The 13766-nt window shown below is 41.7% G+C and overlaps 1 protein-coding gene across 8 annotated transcripts in view; it reads left to right on the forward strand.

Annotated features, from left to right (window-relative positions):
• immp2l (inner mitochondrial membrane peptidase subunit 2) overlaps positions 1-13766 on the forward strand; it is a 539159-nt gene that overhangs the window by 788 nt on the left and 524605 nt on the right. For 7 of the 8 annotated variants that reach the window (XR_013498730.1, XR_013498731.1, XM_078219904.1 and 4 more), the window contains exon 2: positions 11824-11961. Coding sequence is in view for 6 of the 8 variants with exons in the window: in XM_078219904.1 (XP_078076030.1) it covers positions 11827-11961 (135 nt within the window). In the remaining 2 variants the exon portion in view is untranslated. Of the gene's footprint in view, positions 1-6266; positions 6293-10621; positions 10678-11823; positions 11962-13766 lie in introns of those variants that run through there. The other variant, XM_078219905.1, reaches the window with a different exon arrangement.

The following is a 13766-nucleotide window of genomic DNA, read 5'->3' on the forward strand; positions in this document are numbered from 1 at the left end:
GAGGGAATTCAGAGCTTGGGGTTTACTAGGCAGAAGGCATGGCGAGCAGTTGTCAAGGAGAGGCCTGATGCACAAGAAATATGAATCTGAATGAGATGTTTGGAAGATGGGAATGTGTGGACAGTTATAAGATTGAATGAGATTTGAGTTGGGGAGAGGCAATGATGTGACCAACATAATTAAAATTTTAAAATTGAGGCTTGGGGAACTGGTCCGGATGGGTCCGGATGGGATTTATCCAAGGATTCTCTGGGAGGCAAGAGAAGTGATTGCAGAGCCTCTGGCTCTGATCTTCAGGTCGTCGTTGGCCTCTGGTATAGTACCAGAAGATTGGAGGTTAGCGAATGTTGTCCCATTGTTTAAGAAGGGGAACAGAGACTTCCCCGGGAATTATAGACCGGTGAGTCTCACTTCTGTTGTCGGCAAGATGTTGGAAAAAATTATAAGGGATAGGATTTATAGTTATTTGGAGAGTAATGAATTGATAGGTGATAGTCAGCATGGTTTTGTGGCAGGTAGGTCGTGCCTTACTAACCTTATTGAGTTTTTTGAGAAAGTGACCAAGGAGGTGGATGGGGGCAAGGCAGTGGACGTGGTATATATGGATTTTAGTAAGGCGTTTGATAAGGTTCACCATGGTAGGCTTCTGCAGAAAATGCAGATGTATGGGATTGGGGGTGATCTAGGAAATTGGATCAGGAATTGGCTAGCGGATAGGAAACAGAGGGTGGTGGTTGATAGTAAATATTCATCATGGAGTGCGGTTACAAGTGGTGTACCTCAGGGATCTGTTTTGGGGCCACTGCTGTTTGTAATATTTATTAATGATCTGGATGAGGGTATAGTTGGGTGGATTAGCAAATTTGCTGATGACACCAAAGTCGGTGGTGTGGTAGACAGTGAGGAAGGGTGTCGTAGTTTGCAGGAAGACTTAGACAGGTTGCAAAGTTGGGCCGAGAGGTGGCGGATGGAGTTTAATGCGGAGAAGTGTGAGGTAATTCACTTTGGTAGGAATAACAGATGTGTTGAGTATAGGGCTAACGGGAGGACTTTGAATAGTGTGGAGGAGCAGAGGGATCTAGGTGTATGTGTGCATAGATCCCTGAAAGTTGGGAATCAAGTAGATAAGGTTGTTAAGAAGGCATATGGTGTCTTGGCGTTTATTGGTAGGGGGATTGAATTTAGGAGTCGTAGCGTTATGTTGCAACTGTACACAACTCTGGTGCGGCCGCACTTGGAGTACTGTGTGCAGTTCTGGTCCCCACATTACAGGAAGGATGTGGAGGCTTTGGAGAGGGTGCAGAGGAGGTTTACCAGGATGTTGCCTGGTATGGAGGGGAGATCCTATGAGGAGAGGCTGAGGGATTTGGGATTGTTTTCGCTGGAAAGGCGGCGGCTAAGAGGGGATCTTATTGAAACATATAAGATGATTAGAGGTTTAGATAGGGTGGATAGTGATAGCCTTTTTCCTCTGATGGAGAAATCCAGCACGAGGGGGCATGGCTTTAAATTGAGGGGGGGTAGTTATAGAACCGATGTCAGGGGTAGGTTCTTTACCCAGAGGGTGGTGAGGGATTGGAATGCCCTGCCAGCATCAGTTGTAAATGCGCCTAGTTTGGGGGCGTTTAAGAGATCCGTAGATAGGTTCATGGACGAAAAGAAATTGGTTTAGGTTGGAGGGTCACAGTTTTTTTTTAACTGGTCGGTGCAACATCGTGGGCCGAAGGGCCTGTTCTGCGCTGTAATGTTCTATGTTCTATGTTCTAACTGAGAGTGAATGTAGGTTAGCAATGACAGTCTTTCTATGGATAGGAGATAGCAACAGAGTTTTGGATTGTCTGAGGTTGGAGGCCAGCAGGAAGAGTCTGCCGTGATTAACGGTGGGCTGGTGAGAGGCGGGCGATATGGGGGTGGAAGTAGCAACTCTTCATGATGGAGAGGATGAGGGGGGTCAAAAACTCAGCTTAGGGTTGAATCGGAAAGTAAAACGTTAACCTCAGAAAATCTTAATTCACCTGTGAGAGATTTTTGTTGAATGCTTATCTTAGAATCTTTAGGAGCTCAAGATTAATTGCCTGGACACTGCTGTGAGTAACACAGGAATAAGATCATACTCACATTAAAAACACCTGGATTTTTTTTTCCTTTTCTTTAAACACATTGGCTGTGAGGAAAGAAGACTTTGACAAGACAGGGTGACTTGAGACAGGAACTTTAGTGCTAAAACCTCCAGGAATACTTCCCACCAGAGTTGACAACCCTGTGTAGCAATATACTGAATTATAGGCAGGTTTGAACTGCGTGTGGTATATCCATGGAGAACCGGGTTAAGAAAGGCCAATCTCATTCCAATTCGGAATTTTTCAGCTTGATTTAGACACAAATCCCAAAAGCAATCATACTGAGTGAAAATTGTACTGTCCAGCAAACTGCAGTACCTTATTTAAAAATGTTTCTGTGAAATGCTTTACTTTAAAGCATCTTCTATCAAACGCTTTCTTTCCTCAGATTTTTAACGTGGAAAGCATTAGAGACATTGGGTGGAGTTCTCCGCTCTGTGCAAAGAGTGCTGGCTGAGGTGAAAAAAACCCAGCCTGGAGCTCTCTCCAGCTGCACAGCCGAGTTTTCTCTACAAATATTCCAGCATTCTGTGCACAGAAACCTGGAGGCATGGCAACAGGGTGGCACAGGGGGCAATGCCAGGGCACTGCCCAGGTATATCGCTCTTCCCCATCCGCCCCGGGGATATACTTAATTGTACGCCCCTGCGACTGCCTCCCGTTTTTAAACAACAGTTGTAACCTTAACGTGATGTCACGCCAGGGAGGAGGGAAATTCTAAATGTGGGGGGACAATAGGGCAGGGAAGCCTGATAATTATATTAAAATTCATTAAGATATATTGAAATGCAGGCAGGAATCTTGTTATGTCACCGGCGAGGGGTGTGGAAAATCTGAAAGATCTTGTTTTCCAAATCTTACGAGATTTTGTGCCCATGTTGCTGTTTGCGCCCATGGTTAAGACAGGCACAAAAATGCTCCGACTGGATCTGGAGGTAACAAAACAACCCATGTAAGGGTTTTGGCCGTCAAAGGGTTGCAATAATATTAAGAGTGGATATTGGCCCATAACATCCAGATTCCCCAGCGTCGCTTTTGGGGGGCGGTGGGGGTTAATGCGCTGCGGAATCCCTCCAGGAAGTTCCCACGTAAGGGTTTACCTGGCAATTGCCCAGAAGTGCTAACTTCTTCTGGACAATTACGCTAGGCTGGGAACCATTCGACAGAAACGATTTAAGAAGCTAACTTCCGGATGGTTCTGCCAATCTTACCCTGATAGTTACTCTGAAACTGTTAAAAGGGGAAAAAACCACTTCTAACTCCGGAATAACTAAAAATCGAGTCCCAGCCTCACAAGGGACACACACAATCCCCACCGGGACCCACTGCAGCATTACCGATGCAACCCCTGATTCAATTGCACCCCCCCCTCCCAGTCCCAGTCCAAACGCCATCTCCCCTCCACATCCAGACCAAGCACCCCCTCCCCCACCCACCCCAGTTCCTTCCCACTTCTGGTCTGATTCCCGGACCGATCCCCTTCCCGGTCCAACCCCTCTCGCGGTCTGTCCCCTCTCGCGGTCCGAACCCCCTCCTGGTTCGACCCCTCCCCCTCTCGGTCCGATCCCCTCCTCCGGGTCTGACCCCACACTGCACCCATGCCCCTGGTCCAACCCTCCTCCCAATCTGAGAGCCCCCATCCCCCCCTCCGGTTGAGCAGCCTCTCTCCTCTCCAGTATGGAGGATCTCCTGTCCTCCCTGGTCCAGGATACCCTCTTCTCCTGTCCAGGACACCCCCGTCCCCCCCTCCTCTCCAGTTTGGGACACCCCCCCCCCCTCCACCCCCTCTGCTCTCCAGTGTGGGACACCCCGTTCCCCCCATCTCCTGTCTTCAACACCCCCCCTTTTCCTCTGTGGACCGGGGCAACACCTCTCAGATCAGGGACACACCCCTCCCTGGTTTGGGATATCACGCTATCTGGTCCAGGATACCCTCACTCTCTCTGGTCTGGAACATCCTCTTCTGGCCCGGGACCCCCCCGCCTCACATCTGGTCCAACTCCCTTCCCAGTGTGTAAGCCCACACCCTCTCATCCGCCTAAACAGGTTTAAAATGGTACTTATGAAAATCAGGCATTCCCTCAGGCCTACTCTGAAGTGTTAGCCGAGATTTTGCATTGAAGTCCTGAAACTAACCTTGAACCAAGTCTTTCAAAACAAAGGCATGATTACTACCAATGTGCAAGCTGACACTTAAATATCATCTAATTTGCCTTTACATTCTAAGACTTAAAGTACTAAGTATCAGTGTATAGTCAAAGCACACCTTTTGAGCTTGGCCAATAGTTTAGTAAATAAAAGTGCTGCTGGGTTAGTATTGAACAAATCGTGAGTTAGTTGAGTTAGTTGATCTCAACGAGGAGCACTAGAATTCACCTCAGTGCCTTGGCATCAGTAGGGAAACAAAATCAACAGGGCACCCATCATTCCCAAATACCCTTATTCACATCCTCTTTTGTCTACTCTCAGTACTGAAAAAGCCTTAACCAAATTTATGAACAAAATCCTATTATTTGTGTACTTATTCTCCTTCAGTAGTTGCCATAATAGAACATAGAACTTTACAGCGCAGTACAGGCCCTTCGGCCCTCGATGTTGCGCCGACCTGTGAAACCAATCTAAAGCCCATTTAACCTACACTATTCCAATATCATCCATATGTTTATCCAATGACCATTTAAATGCCCTTAATGTTGGTGAGTCCACTACTGTTGCAGGCAGGGCATTCCACGCCTCTGAGTAAAAAACCTTCCTCTGACATCTGTCCTATATCTATCACCCCTCAATTTAAAGCTATGTCCCCTCATGCTAGCCATCACCATCCGAGGAAAAAGGCTCTCACTGTCCACCCTATCTAATCTTCTGATCATCTTATATGCCTCTATTAAGTCACCTCTTAACCTTCTTCTCTCCAACGAAAACAGCCTCAAGTGCAGCTGCAGGAGAATGAGGAAGGAGGTCACCTTCTATTAAAAAGAAGTGCAAAAGAAACTTGTGTTACAGAAGCTTGTTAAAAAGGTCATGATGGAATAGTAATGTAAGGCAGATGCCCATTTTTCTGCAAAATGAAGATCTTGCAGACTTACAAAGTTTTTTAAAAATAAAGACCAATGTATCACTGAAAATTTGCAAATGCCCAACTATATGGGTTGTTATAAAGGCTGCCACACACGTGTCCTAATTTGCACAGTGTAGCCTGTACAAAGAACTCAGTTACATACAATGCCAGAAATCTGCAAGGGTGAACCTGGAAGGTTTACTGCCTCAATGTTAATCTTACCTATTTACAAATGAAAATCCTGTTTACAGTAACAAGTTTGAACTCTTAATATAGTAAAACAGTTGCTGTGGACATCATCAATTTACACTGTCTGTTAATTTCTGTAATTTTACCACTCCATTTGTACATAGCACCACGTTTTAATACCATACAAATGCTGTCCCTGTTGTACACTATCAGTTTATGCTTCACTGCAATATATTTCCAGAGCCCACTAGTCATTCACACCTTTAAGCTGTTAAAATTTTATATTGTTGGCATTTTATTATAGTCATCACACAGTTGGTGTCAGTGCAGCAAATGTTTTTAATGTTCAATGTTACTATTGAACACTCCCAGCCCACATATCGTGTTCAGATATAGAGTAAAACTGGCTCTACCACAATATCAGACAATATTTGCTACCGTACAGAGTGATCGTAAAATGGAGTGCTGTGGAAGCCGAGTGCCTAAATCGAGATTTTGGTGCATGTGGGATCTCTTTAGTATGGACACTAGTATGGAGTATTGAACTATGGAAGTGAGAACTGGACTGTGAAGAAAGAGGATGATAACAGCTTTGAAATGTGGGTATGGAGTAGGATGCTCAGAACAAGCTGAATGGACAGAAGGACAAATACGTGGTGTGTTGGATCAAGAGTAGAAATTCAGGAATCAAAAGGGTTACTAAGTACAGTTGGAAAGAAAGATAGCGAAGTAGAGACATTGGAAAAGAAAACTTGACAGCCTTATCCTGGCAATAATTGAAGGAGAAATTGATGATAAAAATAGAAGTAGGAAAATCAGATGATGAATAACGTTGAGAATTAGGTTTGAAGAAAGCCAGGGAAAAAGAAAGACAATGCCAACGCCTCCACTGGTTTGGTGAAAATGAATGAATAGAATCTCTCTGGTAAGTAATTTTGAAGCTGTAATTTAGATTAACATTTAGAATTTGACTTAAAACTTTAAAACTGAAAAGGAAACTGCAGACTAGCTAAAAGAAAAACAGAAAATGTTTGGAATACTCAGCAGTTTTGGCAGCATCTAAAACAGTTCACATTTCAGGTCAATAAACTTTAAACTAAAGTTGGGAAGTGTCACATGGAGGAAGATTTAGAAATCCTAAGAGAAAATTCAAGACAATAGTGTAGTGATTCAGGTAAAGACAAACAGAATGGAACAGGAAGAGATGGAGAGTTTAACAGTAATAGTGCAACAGGGATAAAGGTACATGGAAATAATAGTAGTAAAAAATAAAGGCTCTTTATCTGATCGTTGACAACAGGTTAGTGATCTGTTCTAGGAAAAGCTAACTATATGCTTGTTTACCTTATGCATCACTAGACATGGGAAAGCCTATGGTTGGAATTCTCCAATTTCATCCGTTACCACGCCACTGTTGGTGAACATGGAGAATTTGGCACTCGGCCCAAACTCCATTCATTGCAGTGGCACTGCAGAATCCCAGCCGCTGGCGAAGTCAGAAGTTTTTAGCACATAAGTCCAAGTCTATTTAAATGTGCAAAGTGTTCACAAAAAAGATAAATGAACTAGTGACACAAATAAAGATAAATGGTTCTGATCGAATTGCCATTACAAAGGCATTACATGGTAACCAATGTCGAGAAACAAATATTTCAGCCTACACAACATTTTGCTAAGACAGACAGAATGGAAAAGGAGGAGGAGTAGCCCTGATCGCGAAGTAGTGAGAAAGGGACTTGGCTCAGAAGATCAGGAAATACTAATCAGTATGGGTGGAGATTAGTAATAATAAAAATCAGAAACACTGGTTGGGTAATATATAGACTCCCTAATAGTAGTTATACGTTTGTGTAGAGTGTTAAGCAATAAATAATTAGAGCTTGTAACAAATGTGATGTAATAATTATGAGGGACTGTAATCTTTATATAGAGTGACCCAATCAAATTGGTGAAGGTAGTCCGGGAGATGACATTCTAGAATGCTTTTGTGCCAATTCCCTGGAACAATATGTTGTGGAACCTACGAGGGATAAAGATATTTTAGATCAAGTATTGTGCAATGAGGCATGTGTAGTTAGTAATCTCATATTAAAAGATCTTCTGAGAAAGTATAATATAATTTAGTTCAATGTTAAGTTTGAAAGTGACATTCTCCAGTGCCAAACAAGAATCTTAAACTTAAAGCCAATTACATAGGTATGAGGGAGATCTGGCTAAAGTTGATTGGTATATAAACAGTGGAAAACCTTTAATGAAACAATTCAAGATGTTCACCAAAAATACATTTCAATATAAAACAGAAAAATTATCAAGGAAGATCCATCTGTGATTTACTAAACAAGTTAAGAAAGGTATTAAATTGAAAGAACAGGCTTATAATGTAAACCTGTGGATTGTGAGTGTTTTAGAAACCGACAAAGGGCCACTAAAAAGTTGATTAAAAAGGGATAAAATAGAATATGAGAGTAAACTAGCCAGAAGAGCTTTTACAAGTATATAAAAAGCAGAGTAACCAATGGTCACTTAGAGACAGAGACAGAAGAAATTATCATGGTGAGAGGAAATGGCAAAGACATTGAACAAATATTTCAGAGTAGAGGCACAAATTACATACCAGAATTAAGTAGCTAATGAGAGAGATGAGCTTAAGGTAATATATATCAGCAGAGAAAAAGAATTGGAGAGACTTAAGGGACTAAAAGCTGACAAATCCCATTGGACCTGATGGGTTATATCCTAAGGTTCTAAAAGAGGTAACTACAGTGATAGTGGGTGTATTGGTTATAATTTTCCAAAATCCCTTGATTCTAGAATGGCTCCAACAGATTGGAAGTTAGCAAATGTAACTCTGCAGTTCAAGAAAGGAAGAGGGAAAAAAACTGGGAAACACAGGCCAGTTAGCTTGACATCAGCTGTCAGGGAAAATGCAGGAATTTATTAACATTGCACTTAGAAAATCGGGTGTATGATCAAACAAAGTCAACATGATTTTATGGTGTGGAGATGCCAGTGTTGGACTGGGGTGGGCACAGTAAGAAGTCTCACAACACCGTGTTAAAGTCCAATAGGTTTATTTGGAATCACAAGCTTTCAGAGCGCTGCTCCTTCATCAGGTGAGTGGAGAGGTAGGTTTCACAAACATAGACAGAGACACAATTGCAAGATAATGGTTGGAATGTGAGTCTTTACAGGTAATCAAGTCTTTATAGGTACAGACAGTGCGAGTGCGAAGAGAGATAATCACAAGTTAAAAAGATGTGAATTGTCTCAAGCCAGGACAGTTAGTAAGAGTTTGCAAGCCCAGGCCAAATGGTGGGGGTTACACGTAGTGTGACATGGACCCAAGATCCCGGTTGAGACCATCCTCATGCGTGTGGAACTTGGCTATCAGTTTGTGCTCGGCGATTCTGCGTTGTCATGTGAGTTGAAGGTGGCCATTTGGCCTGGGCTTTGAAAGACGTAAAACATTTTGAATTTTGATGTTCAGAGAAACATTGATGTACTCATACAAGGAATGCAGAAAGTTAGCATGAAGGTTCAGCAAACAATTAGGAAGACAAATGGCATTTATAGATATTTACAGCACAGAAGGAGGCCATTCGGCCCATTGTGTCCCTACTGGTCAATAAAGATCTGATCACATTCAAACATTTTCCATGATTTACCCTGGAGGTTATGACAGCACAAGTGAATATTTAAATAATTCTTAAATGTTCAGGGAGTTTCTGACTCAACCACCCTTTCAGGCTGTGAGTTCTAGACACTCTCTGAGTGCAAAGGTTTCTCCTCAACTCTCCTCTTAGCCTTCCACCTCTTATCTGAAATTTATTGTTGGCATGTTGGTCTTTATTTCTGGGGGATTAAATGGGTAAGAATAAGGAAGTATTGCTACAAATTTACAGAGCTTTGGTAAGATCTTCCATGGGATGCTGTGTGCAATTTTATTCTCTATATCTAAGGAAGTATGAAAGGGATGATAAATGATGCGAGGTTGAATAAATTGGGCCTATGCTCTGAAGAAGTGATCTCATTGAGATTCTAAAGAGACTTCACAGGGTAAACACTGAGAATTTTTTCCACTGGGGAATCTAAAACACGGGTGTACGGTCTCAGGATTTGTGGCCCATACTTCAGGATTGAGACGAGGGGAAGTTTCTTCACTCAAAGGATTATGAATCTTTGCAATTCATATCCATAGGGTTGCAGATGCACCATGGTTGAATATATTGAGGGCTGAGATCGATAGTTATTTGGTCTCTCTGAGAATCCAGGTTAATGGGGAGCAGCAGGAAAGTAGAATTAAAACCCAAGACCATGATTGCATGAAATGGTGGAGCAGACTCACGGGCCATATGTACTACTGTTTGGTAGTCATCACATTGCTGTTTGTAGGACAATGCTGTGTACAAATTAGCTTCTGCATTTTCTATATTACCACAGTGACTACACTTCAAATGTACTTCATTGGTTGTTTGGAGGCTGTGAATTGCACTGTATGAATGCAATTCCTTTCCTTATACATTACCTCACTTATAGTATGTCTCCACTTTGTCAAAAAAATTCAGGAATATTATCCTGTTCTTTTGCAAAAAATGCTTTTATCTATATAATGGGTAGGTTGGGAGATGAGTGGCAGTACTGGAATAATTGTGAAATTGGTCAGAACTCAGATATTTCTGATTGTGACCATGGGCCAAACTGTTGGGAAAAATTCTCGTTTTATATAAAAAAAACTTACGTTTATTAGTTGTAAAAATATTGAAAATGTGAAGAAAGACTGCTTGACTGGGCTAGGCAGTTGGAGGTTATTTATCAAAATCTCTAGGGTGGGCACGTTGAACCAAATGGCTGCTTGTGCTGTAAAGCTATAAGGTTATAGGCCGAATAAAAGACATTTTGCGTCTGCAGATTATCTGTATTTTTAAAAAGTGACAAGGAGTTACAGGTTTATGGCAAAGATAATGGCACACAGAATGAATGGAAATGTGGCCCAATGAATAGAGAAGTGGATAGAGGGCAGAAAACAAAGGAAAATATTCAGTGTTGAATGGGTGAATCGTGAAAGCATAAGTAAATGTTCTCATACTGGCAAAACATGGAGACTGCTGTTCTATTAGTACCCCTACTATGTGCTGTAAACATATCAATAATTTAATATATTTTTAGCCTTTTCAATAGCAGGTTTAAAATAGATAGACATGTAGAAATACTGATGAACCAGGAGTAATATTGGTTTTTTTATATTGTTACAAAGGTGAACCAGTGGCATCAGGACATTTGAGGAGGTCTTGGACATCCAGGCAGGGAGTTGTGAGTAGTTGGAGTGATGTGTTGGCCTTATGGAAGCAGTGGGAGGATGTCTTGGTTCTGGAAGCATGGGGGATGGTGGCTTTGCTGGAAATAATGGTGTAGTGGAGAGAGTTGTAGTGTTGCAGTAAAAGATAAGACTTCTCAAGTCCGTGAGTTCCAGTAAGCAACGTTTGCATTCAAGCATATGGTGGAGAGAGGGAACCACAGCTTGCCCTGATGCCTCTCTCTAAGATATAGGGGTTGTAGACCTGTTCTTATCTTCCTACTTTTCATTATGTTGCTCATTAATTTCTTAACTCACCACACTATTCTGTAAGCAGATATTCCCATTATCTTATCACTCTGTCTTGTGCATGGCTTTCAGTTTCCCCTTATCTCCTCCTTGGCCTCTTCAGCAGTGAATGTCTGTGAAAGCTGTCATTGTTATAACTGTTGCGCTAGCTGCCTCTGAATCTATCCCTGGCCAAAGATCTTGTGGTATTGGCTAAATTTCCCATCATGCCACGGAAGAGCTCTCGTAGCTACTCTTGTCTACTTTTAAAACTGTTAATGCTCATCTTGGCATCAATCTTAACGTCAAATTATTTTAATTACCCCACCTCAGTAGATGGAAGGCTATATACACTTTTTGCAGTGAGAACAGTTTTTGGTGTTCATTGTCATGACTTTGGAGCTAACTTTAAAGTACTTCATTTGGTTTGATTTAAGATTTGATTTATTATTGTCATATGTATTAGCATACAGTGAAAAGTATTGTTTCTTGTGCGCTAAACAGACAAAGCATACTGTTCATAGAAAAAGAAACAAGAGAGTGCAGAATGTAGTCGCCAATTCTGTAAGATATTGAATTAAAGCATTGTTAGAGAGTTAGAATGAAGTTTGAGAAGCATAAAACGAGAGTAAAAGATAGAATTTGAAAGTATGGTGGGCACAGCTTGCAAGAAGTTGCCTCGCTCCAGCGCCATCTTGGCCGTGGAAATGTTTATGGTACTTTTTCTTGTGAGACACCTTCACTTTCGCTCACATTTCACCATATGATCATAATATAAGATTGCTTGACATTGTTCCATAATAACTCACAGCAAACAGAGGTTCCATATGATGACATTGAGAACTTATATTGACATTGTAATTTTCTTTTGTTAGATAATGGCACGTGCAACTGGTTTTGGCAAACGGTACCTCAAGGCATTTGTTAGTGGTTTCTTTGTTGCAGTTCCTGTAACTGTGACTTTTCTGGATCGTGTGGCATACATCGCAAGAGTGGAGGGTGCTTCAATGCAGGTACAGTTCATAAATTTTGTTATGCAACAAAAACAGGCAGGCTGTGACTAATTGACTAATTTTTATTCATTTTTATTTTGTATTTTTATTCCAATTCAATCAAATCAAGTCCAATTCAGAGTCTCAACAAGTTGAGACATTCCCGATCCAAGCTGACGAGACAGAGCTCTCACCTCCTGTCTTGCGCTTGATCTACATGATCCAAGCTGATTGGAGTAGGCATAGCTCCTCCTCCAAGGCTTGATCTCATTTGCACCTTAGCCAAAAGGCCGAGATGCCGCTTTTAAAAATTGCTTCAAATGAAGCTAAAGTGTAACCTAATGACTTCAACCATGCACAGCATGTCAATACACCACTTGATCTTAGCCAAAAGGTTTATTCATAAGCATGTTCGGGAGACACAATCTGCTCCTATAAAGGCTGCATAATATATTTATATCTGTTGGTTATCACCCTTGCACTATAAAATCCTAGTGAGCAGAATTATACAAGTCGTAGCTATCCCCTTTATCTACCTGAAGATAGTGCTTCTTATCACACATTTGCTTTCCCATCCTGTGAAGGTCATTAAGTATGTGGTAGTTGCTTTCCCACGCCATCATGCTGAGAAAAGACACTAATAACTATTCCTTTAAAGCTGTTAATGCTCATAGCTACATTTGTCTACTTCAAAGCTTAATATTGAATCATTTCAAATACCCCACTTCATAAGTATGATTATCAAACAAAATTTAACACCAGGCCACACAAGATGATATTAGGACCAATGGTAACATAGAAACGAGAAGCAAGAGGAGGCCATTCGGCCCTTCGAGCCTGCTCCAGCATTCATTTTGATCATGGCTAATCATCGAATTCAATATCCTGATCCCCCATTCCCCCTATATCCCTTGATCCCTTATCTCCAAGAGCTATTTCTAATTTCTTCTTGAAATCACACAATGTTTTGGCCTCAATTACTTTCTGTAGTAGTGAATTTCACAGATTCACCACTCTCTGGGTAAAGAAAATTCTCCTTACGTCAGTTCTAAAAGTTTTATTCTTTAACCTCAAGCCATGACTTCTAGTTCTGGACTCTCCCACCATTGGGAACATTCTTTCTGAACATACCCTGTCCACCCTTGTTCGAATCTTATAAGTTTCTATGAGATCCCCTCTCACTCTTCTAAGCTCCCGTGAATATAATCCTAACTGACTTAGTGTCTCCTCATATGACAGACCTGCCATCCCAGGGATCAGCTTGGTAAACCTTTGCTGTACTCCCTCTATAGCAAGGATATCCCTCCTCAGATAAGGACACCAAAACTGTGCACAGTGCTCCAGGTGTGGCCTCACCAATGCCCTGTACAATTGCAGCAAAACATCCCTATACTCAAATCCTCTCGCTATGAAGGCCAACATACCATTTGCCTTCTTGCCTGCCTGCAGTACCTGTGCGCTTACTTTCAGTGACTGATGCACAAGGACACCAAGGTCTCACTGAGTATCTACCTCTTTCAATTTACATCCATTCAAGAAATAATCTGTCTTCCTATTATTGTTACCAAAGTGGATAACCTCACATTTATCCACATTATACTGCATCTACCATGCAGATGCCCGCACACTCAGCCTGTCCAAATCACGCTGAAGCATCTCTGTATCTTCCTCACAGCTCACTCTCCCAGCAACTTTGTATCATCTGTAAATTTGGAGATAATGCATTCAGGTCCCTCTTCCAAATCATTAATATATAATGTGAACAGTTGGGTCCTAGCACAGATCCTTGCAGAACCCCACTAGTCACTGACTGCCAATCAGAAAAA

The sequence above is a fragment of the Mustelus asterias genome, chromosome 9 (assembly GCF_964213995.1).
Source record: "Mustelus asterias chromosome 9, sMusAst1.hap1.1, whole genome shotgun sequence".
In the NCBI taxonomy this organism is placed as follows: Eukaryota; Metazoa; Chordata; class Chondrichthyes; order Carcharhiniformes; family Triakidae; genus Mustelus; species Mustelus asterias.